The sequence below is a fragment of the Apodemus sylvaticus genome, chromosome 5 (assembly GCF_947179515.1).
Source record: "Apodemus sylvaticus chromosome 5, mApoSyl1.1, whole genome shotgun sequence".
Lineage (NCBI taxonomy): Eukaryota > Metazoa > Chordata > Mammalia > Rodentia > Muridae > Apodemus > Apodemus sylvaticus.
In genome coordinates this window covers 56,240,992-56,258,306 of record NC_067476.1, presented here as the reverse complement: position 1 = coordinate 56,258,306, position 17,315 = coordinate 56,240,992, and the positions used below count along the sequence as shown (strand labels likewise).

At 38.5% G+C, this 17,315-nt stretch overlaps 1 protein-coding gene across 1 annotated transcript in view; it reads right to left on the bottom strand.

Moving 5' to 3' along the window:
* Agps (alkylglycerone phosphate synthase) overlaps window positions 1-17,315 on the bottom strand; it is a 101,029-nt gene that overhangs the window by 8,348 nt on the left and 75,366 nt on the right. Inside the window, exons 17-19 of the mRNA XM_052182754.1 lie at window positions 15,666-15,755; window positions 10,469-10,568; window positions 8,474-8,531 (exon numbers count right to left, since the gene is read on the bottom strand). Of these exons, the coding sequence (XP_052038714.1) occupies window positions 8,474-8,531; window positions 10,469-10,568; window positions 15,666-15,755 (248 nt within the window). The remainder of the gene's footprint in view (window positions 1-8,473; window positions 8,532-10,468; window positions 10,569-15,665; window positions 15,756-17,315) is intronic.

Here is a 17,315-nt window from a genome sequence, read left to right as displayed (position 1 = left end):
AATAGCTCTGAATGTTTGAACTTAAAAGAAGTTTCAGTAATTAAAGTAAGAACTGGATTCAATCTGTCTTCAGTACCACCACCAATTAGTTTGTTACACTTGAAATTTAAGCCAGAGTACAACTGAGTGTTTATACACACAACAGAAACCAAAGCAAATGAACAGGTTAAGTAAGACTGATAAAATAAAAATAGAGAATTTTTTCTTGAAGACTAAGAACAATGCCTTATTGTTCTATGTAAGCTTGTTAATATACAGCATCTACCACACAATAAGATAGTTAATACATTTAGTTGAAGTAAAAAATGAATGCAATCACAGCTATTCTTAAGACATTTTAAATACAGCATAGGGATTCAAAAATCTAGTAAAGCAATGTAGTTTTCTTAGTTCCTCGATTATATTCACCCTGTGTTTCCTGTATTTTGGCATTATTTCTTGAGGATACCTAGAGCTATTCTGTAGTAGGTATAGAAGGCATGACACAGAACTCCAAGTTCTCATTTCTTCAAAAATCTCAAGAACTCGCTGAACCTTATTAGTGATTCTCAACTGCAGTGACTAGCAGTTAGCATTGTTTATGGAAATTTCTGGCTGCCCTAATGGGGCAATGTTATTGGCACTGTGCTGGATAGTTTTATGTCAATTTGACAAAAGCTAAAGTCATATAGGAAGGAACCACAATTAGGAAAATGCCTAGATAAGATCTGTAGAGCATTATATTAATTAATGATTGATAGAGGAGGTGGTCTCGGGTTTTCTAAGAAAGCAGGCTGAGCAAGACAGTAACAGCTTCCATGGCCTTGTATCAGCTCCTGTATCCAGGTTTCAGCCCTATCTGAGTTCATTTCCTGACTTCTTTGCAGTGATAGACTATCACATGGAAGAGCAAGCCAAATAGAAAATAAGCACTTTGCTTTCCAACTTGCTTTTTGGTCATGGTACTTCACTACAGCAACCTTAACGAAGATAGGTATCTACTAGGTGGAAGCCACGGATGCTGCTAAAAATTCTAAAAATCACAGAGCAGCACTCCACCAACAAAAACTTATCTGGCCAAATATGTAGCTAATGCCAAGACTGAGAAATACATGGCCCTCTGTGCTTCCAAGTGTTTACTATGTAGGAGCCCAAACAACTGCTATAAAGGTATACATATTTTCAATACTATACCAACTGGGTCAGCAGCTACAAGTGGCACAGCCCTGCAAGAAAATATTGTAAATCTAAACTGTTCATCACAGTGGCCACTAGTTATATGTGAATATTGTTAGATTCTGTCTAAGCTCTACTCCACAATTACCTGGCAACAGCCAGGTATGCCCCGCCCCACAGTTGCTTGGCAATAGCCAGGCAGGCCTGGCCCACTAGTAAAGGGGCTGATTGGTCCGTCCCCTCTCTCTTATTGCTCTTACCTCTTATTCTCACCTCTCCGCCCTCTTGGGCTCTCCCCCCCCTCCACGTGGTCATGGCTGGCCTCCACTTCTCTCTCTCTCTCTCTCTCTCTCTCTCTCTCTCTCTCTCTCTCTCTCTCTGTTTCTCTCTGCCTCCACTACCCCATTGACTCCCATCCTCTGCCCTGAATAAACTCTATACCGTGTCTGTGTGTGTCTGGTCCCTCAGGGGTAAGGGATGTTTTGGCATGGGCCCGCCGGGGCACCCTCTTCCCCACACCGCCATATACCACATCCTCTAAACCTTTCTCTTTTTATGAGCCCAACAGATACAGAGCATTTAATGTGCTTAGTGTAACTGAGTAATTTTTTTTTTTACTTTTAATTACAGAAATTTAAATGGCTATATGCAGCATCATGGCTTCTAAATTGTACAACACAGTTACAAAATAACAGCAGAAATAATTTTTACATAACAGATATTAGGTTTTTAACAGATAGTATATGTGACAATATCTATTAGAATTAACTTTGGTAACCATATGAAATAGACTATAAACAGTTAAGTACTTATAACAATAAGATAATGTAATATGGGCACCATCACACTAACACCTTACTTTATAAGGAAGAGTCTATATAAAAAACTGCCAGGAAGGAAACGTTCTCTTTAACAGTCCAAGAAAAGGGTTGCCATTCTTTTCTGATAATGCCCGTGGGGCTCGAGGGCACACAGGTTTAGCCCCTAACAACACGTGTTTAGCACAGCTCTGCCTGAGGCTCTCTGCAGCAGCCTCAGTGGGAGGCGGCAAGCAGCGCACTTGATGGAGAGTTTCCCTGTGAGCTCAGTTTGCTACACCTACGGTAGGAATAAAAAGCTGTAATGTTCTGATATATTACAAATTAAATGTTTTTAATTACTGTTAGATCTATTTACATTGCTTCAGTAGAAAAATAGTATATGTAATAAAAAAAAAAAGTCCTGAGAAAAAGCCCGCCATTAAGAAGAAACTGAAAAATATTAAAAGGTTAAACATTTTGCTCTCTAATCTGATGTGATGTAAAGTCACTGTTGACCATATGACACAGCTGACACAGAGGTCATGGCTTTGACCCTGGTACAATCAAGATGAAGAAGAGCCTTATCTCCAAAGCATCCATGTATACCTGTCTCCAGTCACCTCCCTAGCCCTGACTCCTGGAAAACACTAATCTCTTCTCAACTATTTTGTCCTGTCAAAAAACTGTTACAGAATCACAAGGGCAGAAGCTCTTAGAGACTGGCTCTTACACACTCAGCAGTCCCACAAAGGTATACCCACGCAGTTACAGTGTAACTGTTCTTCCCCCTTTGTCACTGAGTAGAACTCCAGAACACAGAGTAGCAGGATTTGTTCAGCCCTTCACAGGCTGAAAGATGCCCAGGCTCTCCCACCTTCATCTTTTTATAGTTGAGTCCAGTTAGCCAATTTGTCCTTTTGTGGATTATGCTATTGATTCAGTCCAAGAATTCTCAGCTTGTCTGTCAGGCTGAAGATTTTCTCCTATACTAATTTCTGTTTTAGAGCTTCATGTTTGACATTTAAGATAATAACCCATTTTGGGTTCATTTCTTTATGGATGCAGATTGAGTTCAATGTTCTTTTATGTGTACAGTTACATGCATGTGCGCTTACAGATGTACAGCTATCCCAGCACCATTTCCACTGGAATGTTCCTATCAACCAGAACCTGAGTCCAGGTGTGTGGACCCAGTTGTGTGTTCTCATATCTAGTCTACAGATCTAACACTATAGTCTCGATTACTAAAACTATAATACATAATAAGGCTCAAAACCAGAAAGGTATTTTCGTCTCTTTCTCAAAATTATTTTAGTTATCTAATTCGTTTGTCTTATCACATAAATTTTAGAAAAATCTTTCCCAGATCCATAAGAAAAAACCTGCTAAAATTCTAATAGAAAATGTGTTTTAAAAGACAGATCAGTTTGTACGAAGTGACATTCTTACAGGACTAGGCCTTCCATTTACTTACACAGGACTTCTGTGGTTCCTCCCATTGTCATTCTGTAACTTTTACATTACAAAGCCTATGTATATTTTCTTGGATTGAAGCCTATGTACTTTATTAGGTTCACATTTATTTCATTTTTCAGAAGTTGTGAATGCTGTTACATTTTAGATTTTCATTTGTACATTTGTTAATTTTTGTACGGAATTAAATTTTTGTATATATTCTTGCTAACTCTGTTTTTGAACAGTCTCTGAGATTTTCTAGACAGAGACCCATACAATGGCCAAGAAGTCTGTTTTCTTCCTTCCTTCCTTCCTTCCTTCCTTCCTTCCTTCCTTCCTTCCTTCCTTCCTTCCTTCCTTCCCTCCCTCCCTCCCTCCCTCCCTCCCTCCCTCCCTCCTTCTCACACTACAGGTTTCCAACAGCTGGTCTGCTCAGCTTCTTTTACTTCAGACATTTCTGATGCTACTAGTTTCCACTCCCACTGCCGGGGGGAGAAAGCTAATAACAGCTTTGATTTGCTCAGACACCAATATTTCAACTAAGACTGGTAAATGCAATCAAGAGTATTTTACTTATTGACAAAGGACTTGAAAAGTAATTTTAGAAATGAATAACTTAAAATTTTAAGTCCAAGTTCAAGTTAAATATGTGGCTAACACAAACTTTGTTGTTTAAACCGACCAGCAAATCAGCTGCAGAAACAAGAGCTATGGAGATTAAGTTAAGCAGACTCTATTTCCTTCAGCCTCAAATTCCAGACTACAGCTGTTTCCTCTGAAACACAAAACCAGAGTTAAAATAGCTCCATTTATCACAGTGTGATTGTAGGCAGACAAACCAGCCTGTCTGTTTCCAGATAGGGAAAGCAATTGATATTAATCACAATTATAGGCCAAACCCTCTAAAAGAAATTTCATCAATATTTTCCTAGCTCAAAGTTCTGTTAACTCTGAAACTAAAAAAATAAAACAAAACAAAAAAACCAACCAACCAAACAAACAAACAAAACCCCAACCAAGCAAGCCCAGTCCCACGGGCCACGGCAGTGCCGGGAGGTCAACAGAGATATGCTGCTGAGTTGGCCAGCTCAACTTCTCAGGTCAGGGAGCAAGTGAGGAAAACCTGTTATACAAATAAAATTAGCAACCACTCAAAAGCATCAGTAGTGAGCCTAACAGTACAATTAAACATGTATTTATTTAAACTTCAGATTAATAACACTTTTGCTTTGTGAAACTATAATGATTAGAAATGGGTATCTGAAAGTTTAACTTCAAATAGAGAAGCTAGTATGAAAATAGACATTTTATTACAGCCAACTTCATTGCCAGTAATGAGAAACTTAATTTTCTTTCATGCAGATTTTAAAGAGACCTATAGAATATGAGCTCTAAGCTATAAATAGAAATGATAGTGTCAGACCTCCTGAAATATGCACATCTTTTCTAAATAAACTGCAAGCCACTCTTCAGTGGTTGGTGCAAACGATTAAGGAAATACCCCAAAGTTCTCTCTGGTATTCTCCCACTACTTGAAGATACATGCTGCAGTGTTTCAGCACGTGCATGCAAGGCACGGTAGATGTTCTACATGCACTACAGCTACCTCCTCTAACGAGCCTCTGAGGTGGTGAACATCACTCTAGGTCTGCAGTTGAGACAACTGCAGCCTGAGAACCTGCTTTCCTACAATCTCATCAGTAAACTTGGAGCTAGAAATATAGGTTTTATTTCAAAGACTATATCCTTTCCTATTTATAGAGTGTATGTATACCTAGGACATTCTGTATGTGAGGCAAGTACTCACCATCCAATTACACTCCACACATCATTTTAATCTTCATCTTGAGACAGGATGGCAATATAAATTGCTAAGAAAGTACTTAGCACTTTCTCAGCAAAGAAACTACCTCAGCAGCCCAAGAATGACTTGAGTTTATGATCTTCCTTGAATATAGAATCATAATTATAAAAAGGCTCAGTTTACAATATTTCTGTGAAAGTGTTAGCAGAGTCATTTATTCAGCAGATTACAATACATGTATTTCTCTGCATATTACTGAGTGTTCCTTATATGTGCAATTATACTTTGTTGTAAAGCAGATGGGCCTGACAATGCTCTCCTGTAATCTTCCCGTGGAAGAACTATGTGGAGCAGACACTCAGTGCTCTGGGAACTGAGGAACAGAATGTGACCAATGTCATAACTCTGCCACTGAAAAGAATTTAAATGGGAAACAAAAACTACACACGTGAGCAAGGGAACATTTTCCTTATTTCTAGGAAAGTAACATCTTTACTGGAGACCTAAAAGACCAGGAAAAGAGAGCCATGCAAACATCTAAGAAGAGAACAACAGAAAATGAGGGACTAGCATGAGCCTTGAGGGGGAAAGAGGTTGTGTTTGAGAAACAGCAGGAAAAAAAAATCAGAGACATGTATCACTGCATCACTAAAGGCCTAATGAGGGGTCTGGGTTTTCTACTGAATGTGAAGAGAAAAGTATGAGTTAAGCAATTTAAAGAAGAAAAGAAAAAGAAAAAAAATCCCAGGCAGCAAGGGAAGGGAGGAAGAGTCAGATGAGTTAAGAGGGCACTTACTGCTCTGTGCCCATAGGAAACAGAGTTGACATAAGGTGGTGCCAGAAGTGGTGACATCTTTTGGTTCCTGGAGTCACTGGCTTAAGTCTTCAGGATGGTTTTGCATTGTGGGGCTGAGACTGTCACTAAGGAAGTGGGTGATGGGGGCAGGAAACGATGAGCTCTCTACTGAAGCATTTAGCAAGAGCATATCCTCTCTCGATATTATTATGTGTGTGGTCTGCCCATCTCTGGAGGCCTAGGCTCTTTTTCTAAGTAAGCACTACGAGAAATCAGGTAGTTTGGAATTTGTTTCCATGCAGTCATTTTTTTCTTATCACACAGAAAATAAATACTAGAAATAGAACAGAATTTTATAAAATCTCTTAATGCAGCAGCCTCTAAATTTAATATGGAATCAAACTTTGCCATATTCTACTTCAAGCCAATAAATGGAATTTTCTCAATGTATGAAGTCTTTAACAAATAAAGATCTCTAAACCTAGAACTTGAAAATATACAAATTATATGAGTGGTGTTACTGTACGTATGGTCTGAATAAGAATGGGCTATATAGGCTCACATATTTGAGTACTTGGTCTGTGATTGGTGTAACTGTCTGGGAAGGATTAAGAAGTTGGAGGAGGTGTATCACTGGTGGTGGGCTTTGAGGTTTTGAAGGCCTATGCCATTCCTAACATCTGTCTCCTGGTTGTGTTTCGAGATGTAAACTCTTAGCTACTGCTATGACTATCTACTGCCATGCTCCCTAATTCTCTGAAACTGAGCCCCGGATAAACACTAATGTATGTCTCCTTAGTCATGGTATTATCTAACATAATACCATAGAACAGAAGGAATAACTAAGACACTATAACATAAACTGTCCTGTACTGTTTCAGGGCCTGATTTTGAAAATGTTAGATGCCTACAATCGGGAAGTATAAAACCAATAAGAAAATAAAAGGATTTATGAGCAAGAACTAAGGAAAAATATTATAATAAAAAAATTAAAACTTTTGGTTCCCTTCTATGGCACTTGTTTAAAAAGTAATAATAAATAATGTGGAAATGAAATAAAAGGAAGAGTTACCATCTTAAAGGAAAACTAATGCATGATATTTCTTTTCAAAGGCAGTCAATTTCAATCTTAATGATTTCACATAGTTTAGGTTTCTTGGTATCAGAACAAGAACATTGAAGAACACATACACGTGTACACACACACACACGGAAAAAAATAACTTCTAAAGGAAAGAGTATACCTGGAGGCAAAGGATTAATTTATCCACTCTAAATGTTCATTAGACAACCTACTTAACTTATTTGTGAAGGTTAAGAAAACCTCTCGTTCATCTATATCATCAGTCTTCTCCAGCCCTGACTATAAGAATGTTTTGTGCTGACAGGCACTCTACAGTATATCCCTTTCCACCAAAACTCTTGCATTATCTCTCCACACATATGCGGAGGCTGAGTGCCAGAACAGTTCTTGATTTTAGTAGAAAGCAACAGACAGCAGAAAATCTTTGCCTCCTGGACCCCAACTTCCCAGCAAGAAAATGCAAATGATTTAAACACAAATGCCAGCATTTTAGATAATACAATTCCAAGAGGAATCAAAAAGGACAAGAGGTATTCAGGACAGGTCAAGGGTTTAATGTGTAGGTGATTATTTTTCCTCATGCACCTCCCTAGGTTTATTTTTAATCTCTACATTTGTACTTTTCCCAAGCATATAAAATTACATGGAGAAATATACTGTAACAAGTTTCTGTTACAGAGAATCTGGCGATAAACTCAAAATTACATTTTTAATAATGGTAAGTCTTAGGGAAAACATCTCTTAGCTTGTTTTTGTTTTTTTTTTAATTTTTATCTTTTTATTTATTTTTTTTTCCGAGACAGGGTTTCTCTGTATAGCCCTGGCTGTCCTGGAACTCACTCTGTAGACCAGGCTGGCCTCAAACTCAGAAATCCACCTGCCTCTGCCTCCCAGAGTGCTGGGATTACAGGCGTGCACCACCACTGCCCGGCTAACATCTCTTAGTTTAAAAACATTTCTTGATCAATGTGCTGAGGTATAGAAAGAGCAAATACCTTTCACTATATGTACAACTAATGTTCATGCATACCCCAACAGTGGCTGGAAAAGACTAAAAAGGTTTTGTTTTTTTTCTTTAAAGCTTTGGTTGTAATGGTCAAATACCTCCCAGGTATAGTAATCTGCTTTCAATTAACACGAGGGTCCTGAGAGTTAAGAAAGCTGACAGATTCCATACCAAGGTAGACTATCAAACCAGCATTCTGTTGCCTATAACATAGTCTGCCTACTTTGATCAGTTATTCTAAGACAGGAAAATGTTTCCAAATCTCAAGTGCTTTCATATTACTCATGTGATGATATTCCCCAGGTTTTCATTGAACCAACTATTTAAAAAAGCAGCAGCATTAGAAATTCTATACCACTCCCCTTTAAAATACCTCCATGGTGATGTGACAGGCTCCCTCCATTGGCAAGGATTTCATCTCTAGCAGCTGCCTGTAAATGGAAACAACACAAAATGTTTCTGCTACTTGGATTTCACGTTAGAGTGAATAACATTTACTGACTTCTCCCTAGATGCCCAGAAAGGTACCAAGCAATTTGCTTGAACTCTTTCACTTATTTCCACTATATAACCATAAACTCTTAGGGAGAACATCTCTTGATTTGAACACATGGGATAAATTATTTGTTAGTTCTCTATACACATCTAAGAGGAATAAAAGAAGAGGAGGAAGGAAGGAGGAAAAAAGAACCCAAACTTCCATTTTGTCCCCTTGCCTAACCTCTGAACATGCTGGGCCCTGACTATCCTTCTGAGGGCCCATGGGTCAAAGACAAACACAACACAGACAGCATGCACAATGAAGGGGAGTGCTGGGATGGCTGAGCCTTTCTGTTCCTCTTCTTCCCTACTTAAGTCCTTGTTCTCTTTTAACTTTCAATTGAAAAAAATTTAGATTAGCATACAAAGTGATTGGTTTCATTGTGGATCTTCACACATATATTTTATTACATTTTCTATTCTTTTTTTGTTTGTCTTGCTCTTGTTTTTTGAGACAGGGTTTCTCCATGTAGTCCTGGATATTCTGGAACTCTCCGTAGACAAGGCTGGCCTCCAACTCACAGAGATCTACCTGCCTCTGCCTCCAGAGTGCTGGGATTAAAGGCATGTGCCAATACCACCTGGATACATTTTCTATTCTTAATGAGTTATTAATATTTAATAGCCACAAGACAAATATCTCCTATACCTTGAGATTCTCAGATGTACGCATGTCTATAAACCAATTAACGGTGGCTGATATAGAAGACCACCCAGGTGGAACATATGAACAACACCACATAGCAAAGTACTCTATATGGAAATCTTAGGACTCAGGAGTTGAGACTTTCCATATAATCATAAGTATGCTAGCCTCTGCTCACGAACTTTTATCTCTAATAAATCACCTCAAATAAAACAGCTCCTTGAGATCAAGAATTAAGTGAGTAACAGAACTGGGAGAACAGAATTTCAATTTGTGGACTCCAAGAAAGAAGCTTCATTTATTAGTTTTTTGAGATGATGCTGTGTAGCCCAGGCTGACCCTCAAGCTCGCTGCTTCTACCTCCTCAGTGCTTAAAAAAAATACAGGTGCGCACCATCATGCCTAGCTAAACAAGGGACTTATATAATCAAATCTGTGGGCAGATGAGATCCCTCAGTGCACAAAGGCACTGAGTTTTATCCCTGGAACCCATATGGTAAAGAGAAACAGCCACTCCCCACAAGTTATCCTCTAACTTCTACTTGTATGGGACTGTATGCATGTACACACATACACAGACTCATGCATCTATAAAGAATATACTTAAATTTCTGAGGATAAAAGATATCATTGGAAGGCACAAAATCAACTTAAAACACTAGGGCAACCTGTATGTCTAAGTAACACACCTACTATGGCTTCCTCCAGTTTAGTGTAGGATTCTATGCTGCCTCTAACAAGGAGTATAGCCATTACCACATGAGTCTATAAGAACCAGCAGCTTAAGACCACTTAAGAAATGTAAGTGAAACTGTAAGCGATAAATCCCAAGGACCTACACACAGTCACATAGACCCATATCACAAGGACCTCTATCACATGGATGGATTGCCAAAGGGACATCAAAGACCCCCTACAGTCATAAAGGCTCCTGTTGTTATTTAATTGGCTATAATACACTCAAAGTAACAACCAAAGAGACGTGGGCTTCAGAAATACACAACATTAATTTCAGACTGACAATTTGGTAGGTAAGTCAGTGGACTTAACATATTTTCATTTCAATGGGCTAGCAGCCAAGGTAAGCCATGTTGACTAAGGTTAACTCAAACTAAAATCCCTAAGTCGGAACTAAAATTTATTAAAATAAAAGAATAACATAAAAACTACATGCAACATTACCTCAGTCTGTTCAAACACAGTCAGTGGGTCACTAATTCCCCTGTAGTTAAAGGCAAAATAGAAGTAGATACATGCACCTGCATCGTAAGTCTGCGTCACCCTAAAAGACAAACAGATAAAAATCCCCCAAAGGGACTTAAGCTCAGTGAAAACAGATTTAGCATCTAGAAATGTCAAAGGTAAGATCAGCTGGTAATCCACCAGGCCACGATCTCATCCTCTACTCAACCTCCCACTGCCAGGGAAAAGGGCCACTCCTCTGCAGCTATTGCCTGAACAGGTATGCTAAGAACCCAGGGGGAAACAAAGGATTTTGCCTTCTTTCAACTCTGTTTTATGTAACCACAATTACAGGGAAATTTTTATAAAATTTAGTATTTTACAAAAAAAAAACAAAAAAACAAAAAAACATCCTCAGTGTGCTCACTACGGTTCTCTACAAGTGACAGCACCTTATTTCAAGCAGTATATCTGAAGACATTTAAAATACAGTCAGGTATACATATAAAAATATAGGCTGCTTTAACATGCAGAGTCAAAGTAACATGTAACTAAAACCTGACTTGGGGGGCCCTTATTCTGACTATATAACTAACTTTTTTTTACCTGTTATATTTATCTTAAGTATTTTAAGAACAGTACTAATATTGTTCAAGTCTATATGCATGGATACATTTTATATTGTCATAAGACATACTACAAAACTCTACCTCCCATAAGGTAACATTAAAAACAAAGAATTTGTTCTTTCATCTATTCATTACTGTACAACTACACAAGACAAGCAAATACCAAGAACTTAAAGTAATTTTCATTATTTTAAAAAAAAATCTACATTGATGATAAAACACAAACTATCACCTCCGCAAAATACATAAATACTCTCATAGTAATATCATGTGCTGTCATGTGACTGGATTCTTGTGGATCAAGAAATTCAAGGCAGAAAAAAGTAAATCATTGAAGTTGAGTGGAGGAAAAGGAAATAGTGTAAATGTGCTAGAAGGAATTCCTAAGCTCTCTCTAGTCAATACAGGACACCTTGTAGAATACAAGGGAGGAACACTGACAACTCTATGCTCAGTTTAATGGCTCTTAAAGGGCACATAGCTTGACAACACAAGTAGTGTAAATGTACTATCAGTGTTACACTAGCTAAAGACATTGGATGAATATGAAGACAGATAAAGAGTATCAATAGTTTTATGCAACTTAAAAACCACACTAACAGTAGGAAATACTGGTTTTCATACTTTTATAATCATACTATGTAACCATGTAAGGAAAAATGAGTGAGACGGTATATGAAATGTGATGGTTACTGCTAATTGCCAGCTTGACAGGACCTAGAGGCATCTAGAAGATGTGCATCTGGGCATGCCTGTAGGATTTCTGTGACTATGTTAACTGATACAGGAAAATTCATCTTCCTTCAGACAGGACCGTTCCCTGGGCAGAGGATGCTGGACTGAGTGGAGACCTGGAACTGAGCAGCATGTATTTATCCTGTGGATGTGATGTTACTGCTGGAGGCCCCTGCTGCCTTGACTTCTTCACCATGAAAGACTGTATCTTCAACTGTGAGCTAAAATTAAAATCTTCATTCTTAAATTGCTTTTATTATTTCACCATAACATCAGGAAAAGAAACTAACACAACTCACTGTTCTGCAACTTTTTTCTAAGTCTAGATTATCCCTCCAAAGTTTAAAAAAAAAATTTAAAGCACTGCAAATGTTTTTCCAGTTGACCTGAAATGAACAAAACATCCATCTTACTTAAAAGTTAAAATAAAAACAACAAAAACAAAACAAGCATACTGAAGCAGAAGAAATAGACTTGATGGAACATGGGGATGAGTTAGTTACAGATCTTCCAAACATCCCAAAGTTAACAGAAAGAAATACAATTCAGAAGCAGGAGAAATGTTCAAACACCAAACAGCATCACACTTAACTACAGCCTCCTCACTGAACTCACAATAAAAATAAAGGACATGAAAAACAAAAATGATTGGATCAAATGCAGTGGCATGACCTTAAAGTACTGTCTGTGACTCCATGTGTATGTCATATGTATATATACAGAAGATATCAAGGATGTTAAATTCTTAAATCATCTATGTAATAAATACGTGGGCTTTCAAAATGCAATTAGGACACACGAAAAGGGAGTCTGGACACTCACAATTAAATCTCCAAATGCAAGCCATGGAGAAACTACAAAGGACTCAGTCTAACAGAAGGAGCAAGTACTTTTACTACACATACAAATAGAATCTAATCTAAAACAGAAATGGTCTTTTGGCCAAATGTTAGGTGCCTCACTCAGAACAGAAGAAATGAACTGTTTAACAATGCTATGTCAATTTACCAGCTGTGCTTTTCTTCTAGTGTTAATTCACACTCCTAAAAAAGATGCCTTGAACATTTACATTTTAAGTTCCAGATTTACAAGTTTAAGAAAATTGGAGAACTATTTTAACTATGAGGTGCTGTGATAGGGAAGAACCAAGTTTAAAAAAAATTAAAGGATAAGTAAAGTGTGCTTACAGGAATTAAGAGTATACACCACTCAAAAGGGGATCATTGATTATCGATACATAGAAAATGTAACTAATTCTAACAGAACTTTGCCATTGTGATGGCTAGTTTTATGTCAATGTAACTCTAGTAATTTGGGATAAACCTCAAAATGGCCCCACAGATTGGTCTGTGGTACCTTTTCTTGACTGCTGATTGGTGTGAGAGAGAAAACCCACTGTGGGCTGGTGGTGGTCCTGGATGCTATAAGAAAGCAGGCTAAGCAACACTCGTGCATCAGTTTCTCCCCTGCCATCCCTCAGTGGTCAGGTGCCACCCTAGAACTGTAGGCTGGAAGAAACCCTTTCCTCCCCAAGCTTCTCATTTCACAGTAGTAGAAACCCTAAGAGAGTCAACTTTCAACAAATTTAGGATCAATATATTACACATTATTTTTTTATATAAAAAAAACCACTAAGTCTATAGTAAGTATGATGGACCTAACAGATCTAGTGAAACTTGGCCCAACTCAAAGTTTAAATAATGAAAAACTGTCATTTAAAAAAAAAAGTGTGAAGAAATTTAACTCTTGCTAATGAGCAGAACAGTGCCTCCATTGTTCTGATACATTCTGTCTTATACCAAATCTTCAAAAGCTGTCTAAAATGTCACCCTGATCCCTGGGATGGAACAAAACTTCAAGTACACTTCCCAGGCTGAGGTTAAGATAAATCAGAGAAACAAGCATCACAAACAGAAATGCAGACAACCCTGAACTTAATGAAAGAGGTATGTAAAACATTTCATTGTGAGGTAAAATGTTATACACTGGGTATATGTAGGTACCCAAAACCATAGATCAACAGACCTCAACCTCAATTATGCTTGGCACAGCTGTAGTGCCAACAGTACTGAGCATGTGCAATTACTGACGGCTATACTTAGAGACAGAAGGCTGGCTGAGCTGGAGTGCTGCAGCACCATGACAAAGTCTAAAGGTATTGTAAGCCAGGACAGACTCACACCGGAAATGCCTGAAGCTGAAGTACACTTGCTCCTGAGGTCCAGTATCAACTACACCTTACAGAGACACACTCTGCTTCCAAGTTACACTTATTGTGTTCCTTTACATTCTAAGTAGTTTGTGTCCCTAATACTGAAGATGTGTTCTTAAGGTGTTCCCTCAACAGACACAGAAGCTTGTACACAGTAACAATGTGAGGCGGCTACATGGGACGGTGGCAGCTGGGGTATCCTTTTTTAAGGTTCTCTTTTCATGATCGATCTGATTGCCATTTATTCTCCATTTTAAATTACTTTAATACCTTTCTAGAGAGTCAAATGTTCATCTCTTGTCTTGACACATGTAACATGGTGTTTACATATAAAATTAACACTATAACTAAATGTAAAGAGTCCCGTATCAGAAAAAACAACTTCCTTTGGGGCTGCTATTTAATAAAAAAGATAAAAATCAGTTAACCAGTCATTATACAACATAGAAGATACAGATTACAGGTAATGTTCAAAACTTAAAATGATTTTTTTTTTAATTTCAGACAAGCCTACTTACTCTTTAATTTTCCATTAAATTGTCAGTTTTAATGTGTTTTTCTATGTATCTATTTTATCTGAAATATTTTCCATGTAAATCTTTAATTTTATAATTTATAAAATGCTTTTACTTCCCTTTTTAATAAAAAAAGGAAAGAAAAGAGGGAGGAGGAGTCAAGGCAGGATAAGGAACATGGTAATGAGGCATGCACATCCTCATTCTGCATTTTAATTGATTTATTTGAAATGCATTGATCAATAAAAAGTTATTGTTCTCAAAAAAAATTTTAGACAAGCAACATTTCAGTCACTCACTACCTAGTGTGGCTTGTGGCTACCAAACTTAAGGGCAAAAATACAGAATATTTGTATTATCAAAGAAACATCTATTGGGAAGCAATGAGTTAATTAGTACTTGAGTCTTTCACTCCTTTCATAAAGATTTACACACCCCTCCCAACTCCCCCCTCCTCTCCTCCCCCCCCCCCCTCTCTCTCTCTCTCTCTCTCTCTCTCTCTCTCTCTCTCTCTCTCTCTCTCTCGCCCATGCACACAAAAGCACTGTTTCTAGAGTTTACAGTTTCTATGCCTCTACTGTAATTTGTAGCTCCAGGGAGCAGAAAGGGATTCTTTTGTCCAGGGTTCTGAGAGGGCAGAAAGCTCACTTAGGAACCAGCGCTTCTTGCTGGGGGGGGGGGTGGGAGGGTGGGGGGGCTGTGGGGGTGAGGAGGGTGGTGGTGGTGCTGCTGCTGCTGCGGGGCTAAGGACTGATACACAGTTCTAGCAATGTAGTGAGATGTTCAGGAAGTTTGCCACAGGGAACAGACCAACGCTGCTGCTTAGCTGGAAAACTCTATTTTGCAACTGTCTAAAAACATTCCTCTAAGGGCCCTGGGATGGCTCCACGGGTAGAAACGCTTGCTATGCAAACCTGTCTGCTTAGCTCAGTCCCCAGACCCTAACGTAGAAGAGGAAGCAACTTCATCAAGTCCTGTGACTTTCACGCACACTGTGGCACACATACCCATGTTGTCTCACAGCTCACACCTACACATACACCCACACAACAAAAATGTTTCTAAGCAGTACTGTCTAGAATGAGTAAATAAGTGTGGGAACTCACCTGCACGTAGAAAGAGGTGCGAACTGAACTCCCCTTTCTTTGCATTCCCTTCTTATCCTCTCTTTTACATTTCTACACAGATCTATAACCCTAGAAAAGATACAACGTGAAGTTTTATTATGTCATTTTTTTTTTTGCTTCATCAGTTCATGTATTTACATATCTGTTTAACTGACTGGCCTCTATAGTTAGAAGAATAAAAAGATACAGTTAGAAGAATAAAAAGAGAAAATTAGCAGGGAAAAAAATTGTAACACTAAAAAGGTAACACTCAACTAATCTATTTCTCACTGACAAGGCTGAAGGTCTGAGCCCACCTCAGAATGCATAGTCTGAACCTCTCCTTCACACCACGGGACAGTATGGTGCATCGGGAGTCAGGGACTTGGGCCTCAGAAGGTAGACAGATCCTAAGAGTGAAATCCCAAGGACTGAGTTGTGGGAGGGGTATGAGGTGGGGAGGATGACACATGAGAGAGAAGCTTGCTTTCAGCCGCATGGGGACACACAAGGTGACTTTCCATAAACCAAGAGGGCCTTGAACAGCAACCCAGATACCCAACGCACCCTGATATCATACGTCAGGGTGAGGGAGACAAAAGATCTTGGTTTAAAATATGTAAGCCAACTAGTTTATGGCAGTCTATCTAGCAACCTATACTAAGACAAGGAGAGACACGGCAGACTGAAGTCATCAATGATAGCACTTCCAGGGGCACTGCCTGCCAAACTAGTACTCCTGAGGGCTCCATAGTGACCAGCTGACAATTCTTTTTATTTTTTTAAGATGTAGTCCCCTTGTGAAAAAAGTACCTTTAAAATTTGTTCAAAAAGAAAAACAAAACAAACAAAAAAAAAAAAAAACAAAAAAACAGGGGGTATGGTGGTATAGATATGTAATCCAAATACCATAGGCTGAGGCAAAAAAAATCAAACATCTCTGTTTGGGCTGCATGGCAGGTTTAAGGACAGTCAGAATCATACAGACTGTCTGAAAAAAAAAATTTTTTTTAAAGTCTGCACTTGGGCGGCGGACGCCTTTAATCCCAGCAATTGGGAGGCAGAGGCAGGTGGATTTCTGAGTTCGAGGCCAGCCTGGTCTACAGAGTGAGTTCCAGGACAGCCAGGGCTATACAGAGAAACCCTGTCTCGAAAAAAACAAAAAAACAAAAAACAACCCAAACAACAACAAAAAAAAGGCTGCACTTTTGGTGAGGAGAATAGAATGATAGTGATCCTAAAACTGGTCAGTCTGAAGACAATTCTTGAATTCTGATGACCAGTACTCCAAATGTCAAAGTCCACAGTAGATTAAGATAATGCAGAAAACATAGAAGCTTTCCAAATTGGGAAATGGGGGATGAGGAGAACAAGATGTTAAATATTTAACATCTAAATAGTGGTTCAAAAGGCTCTGGTATAGCCTACGTACTTCACTAGAGTCTGAAAAGAACTAATACATTTTATAAAGCAAAGCTGAAATGTAGGCATATTCAAAGAAAGAAAAATATACTGAGGATTTTCCCAGTGATTTATTGAAAGTTAATGCAAAAGCCCATGTTTACGAATGTACTTCACTGCTTTCATTACTGCCTCCCTACACTGTGTGTGTATGTGTGTGTGTGTGTGTGTGTGTATGTGTGTGTGTGT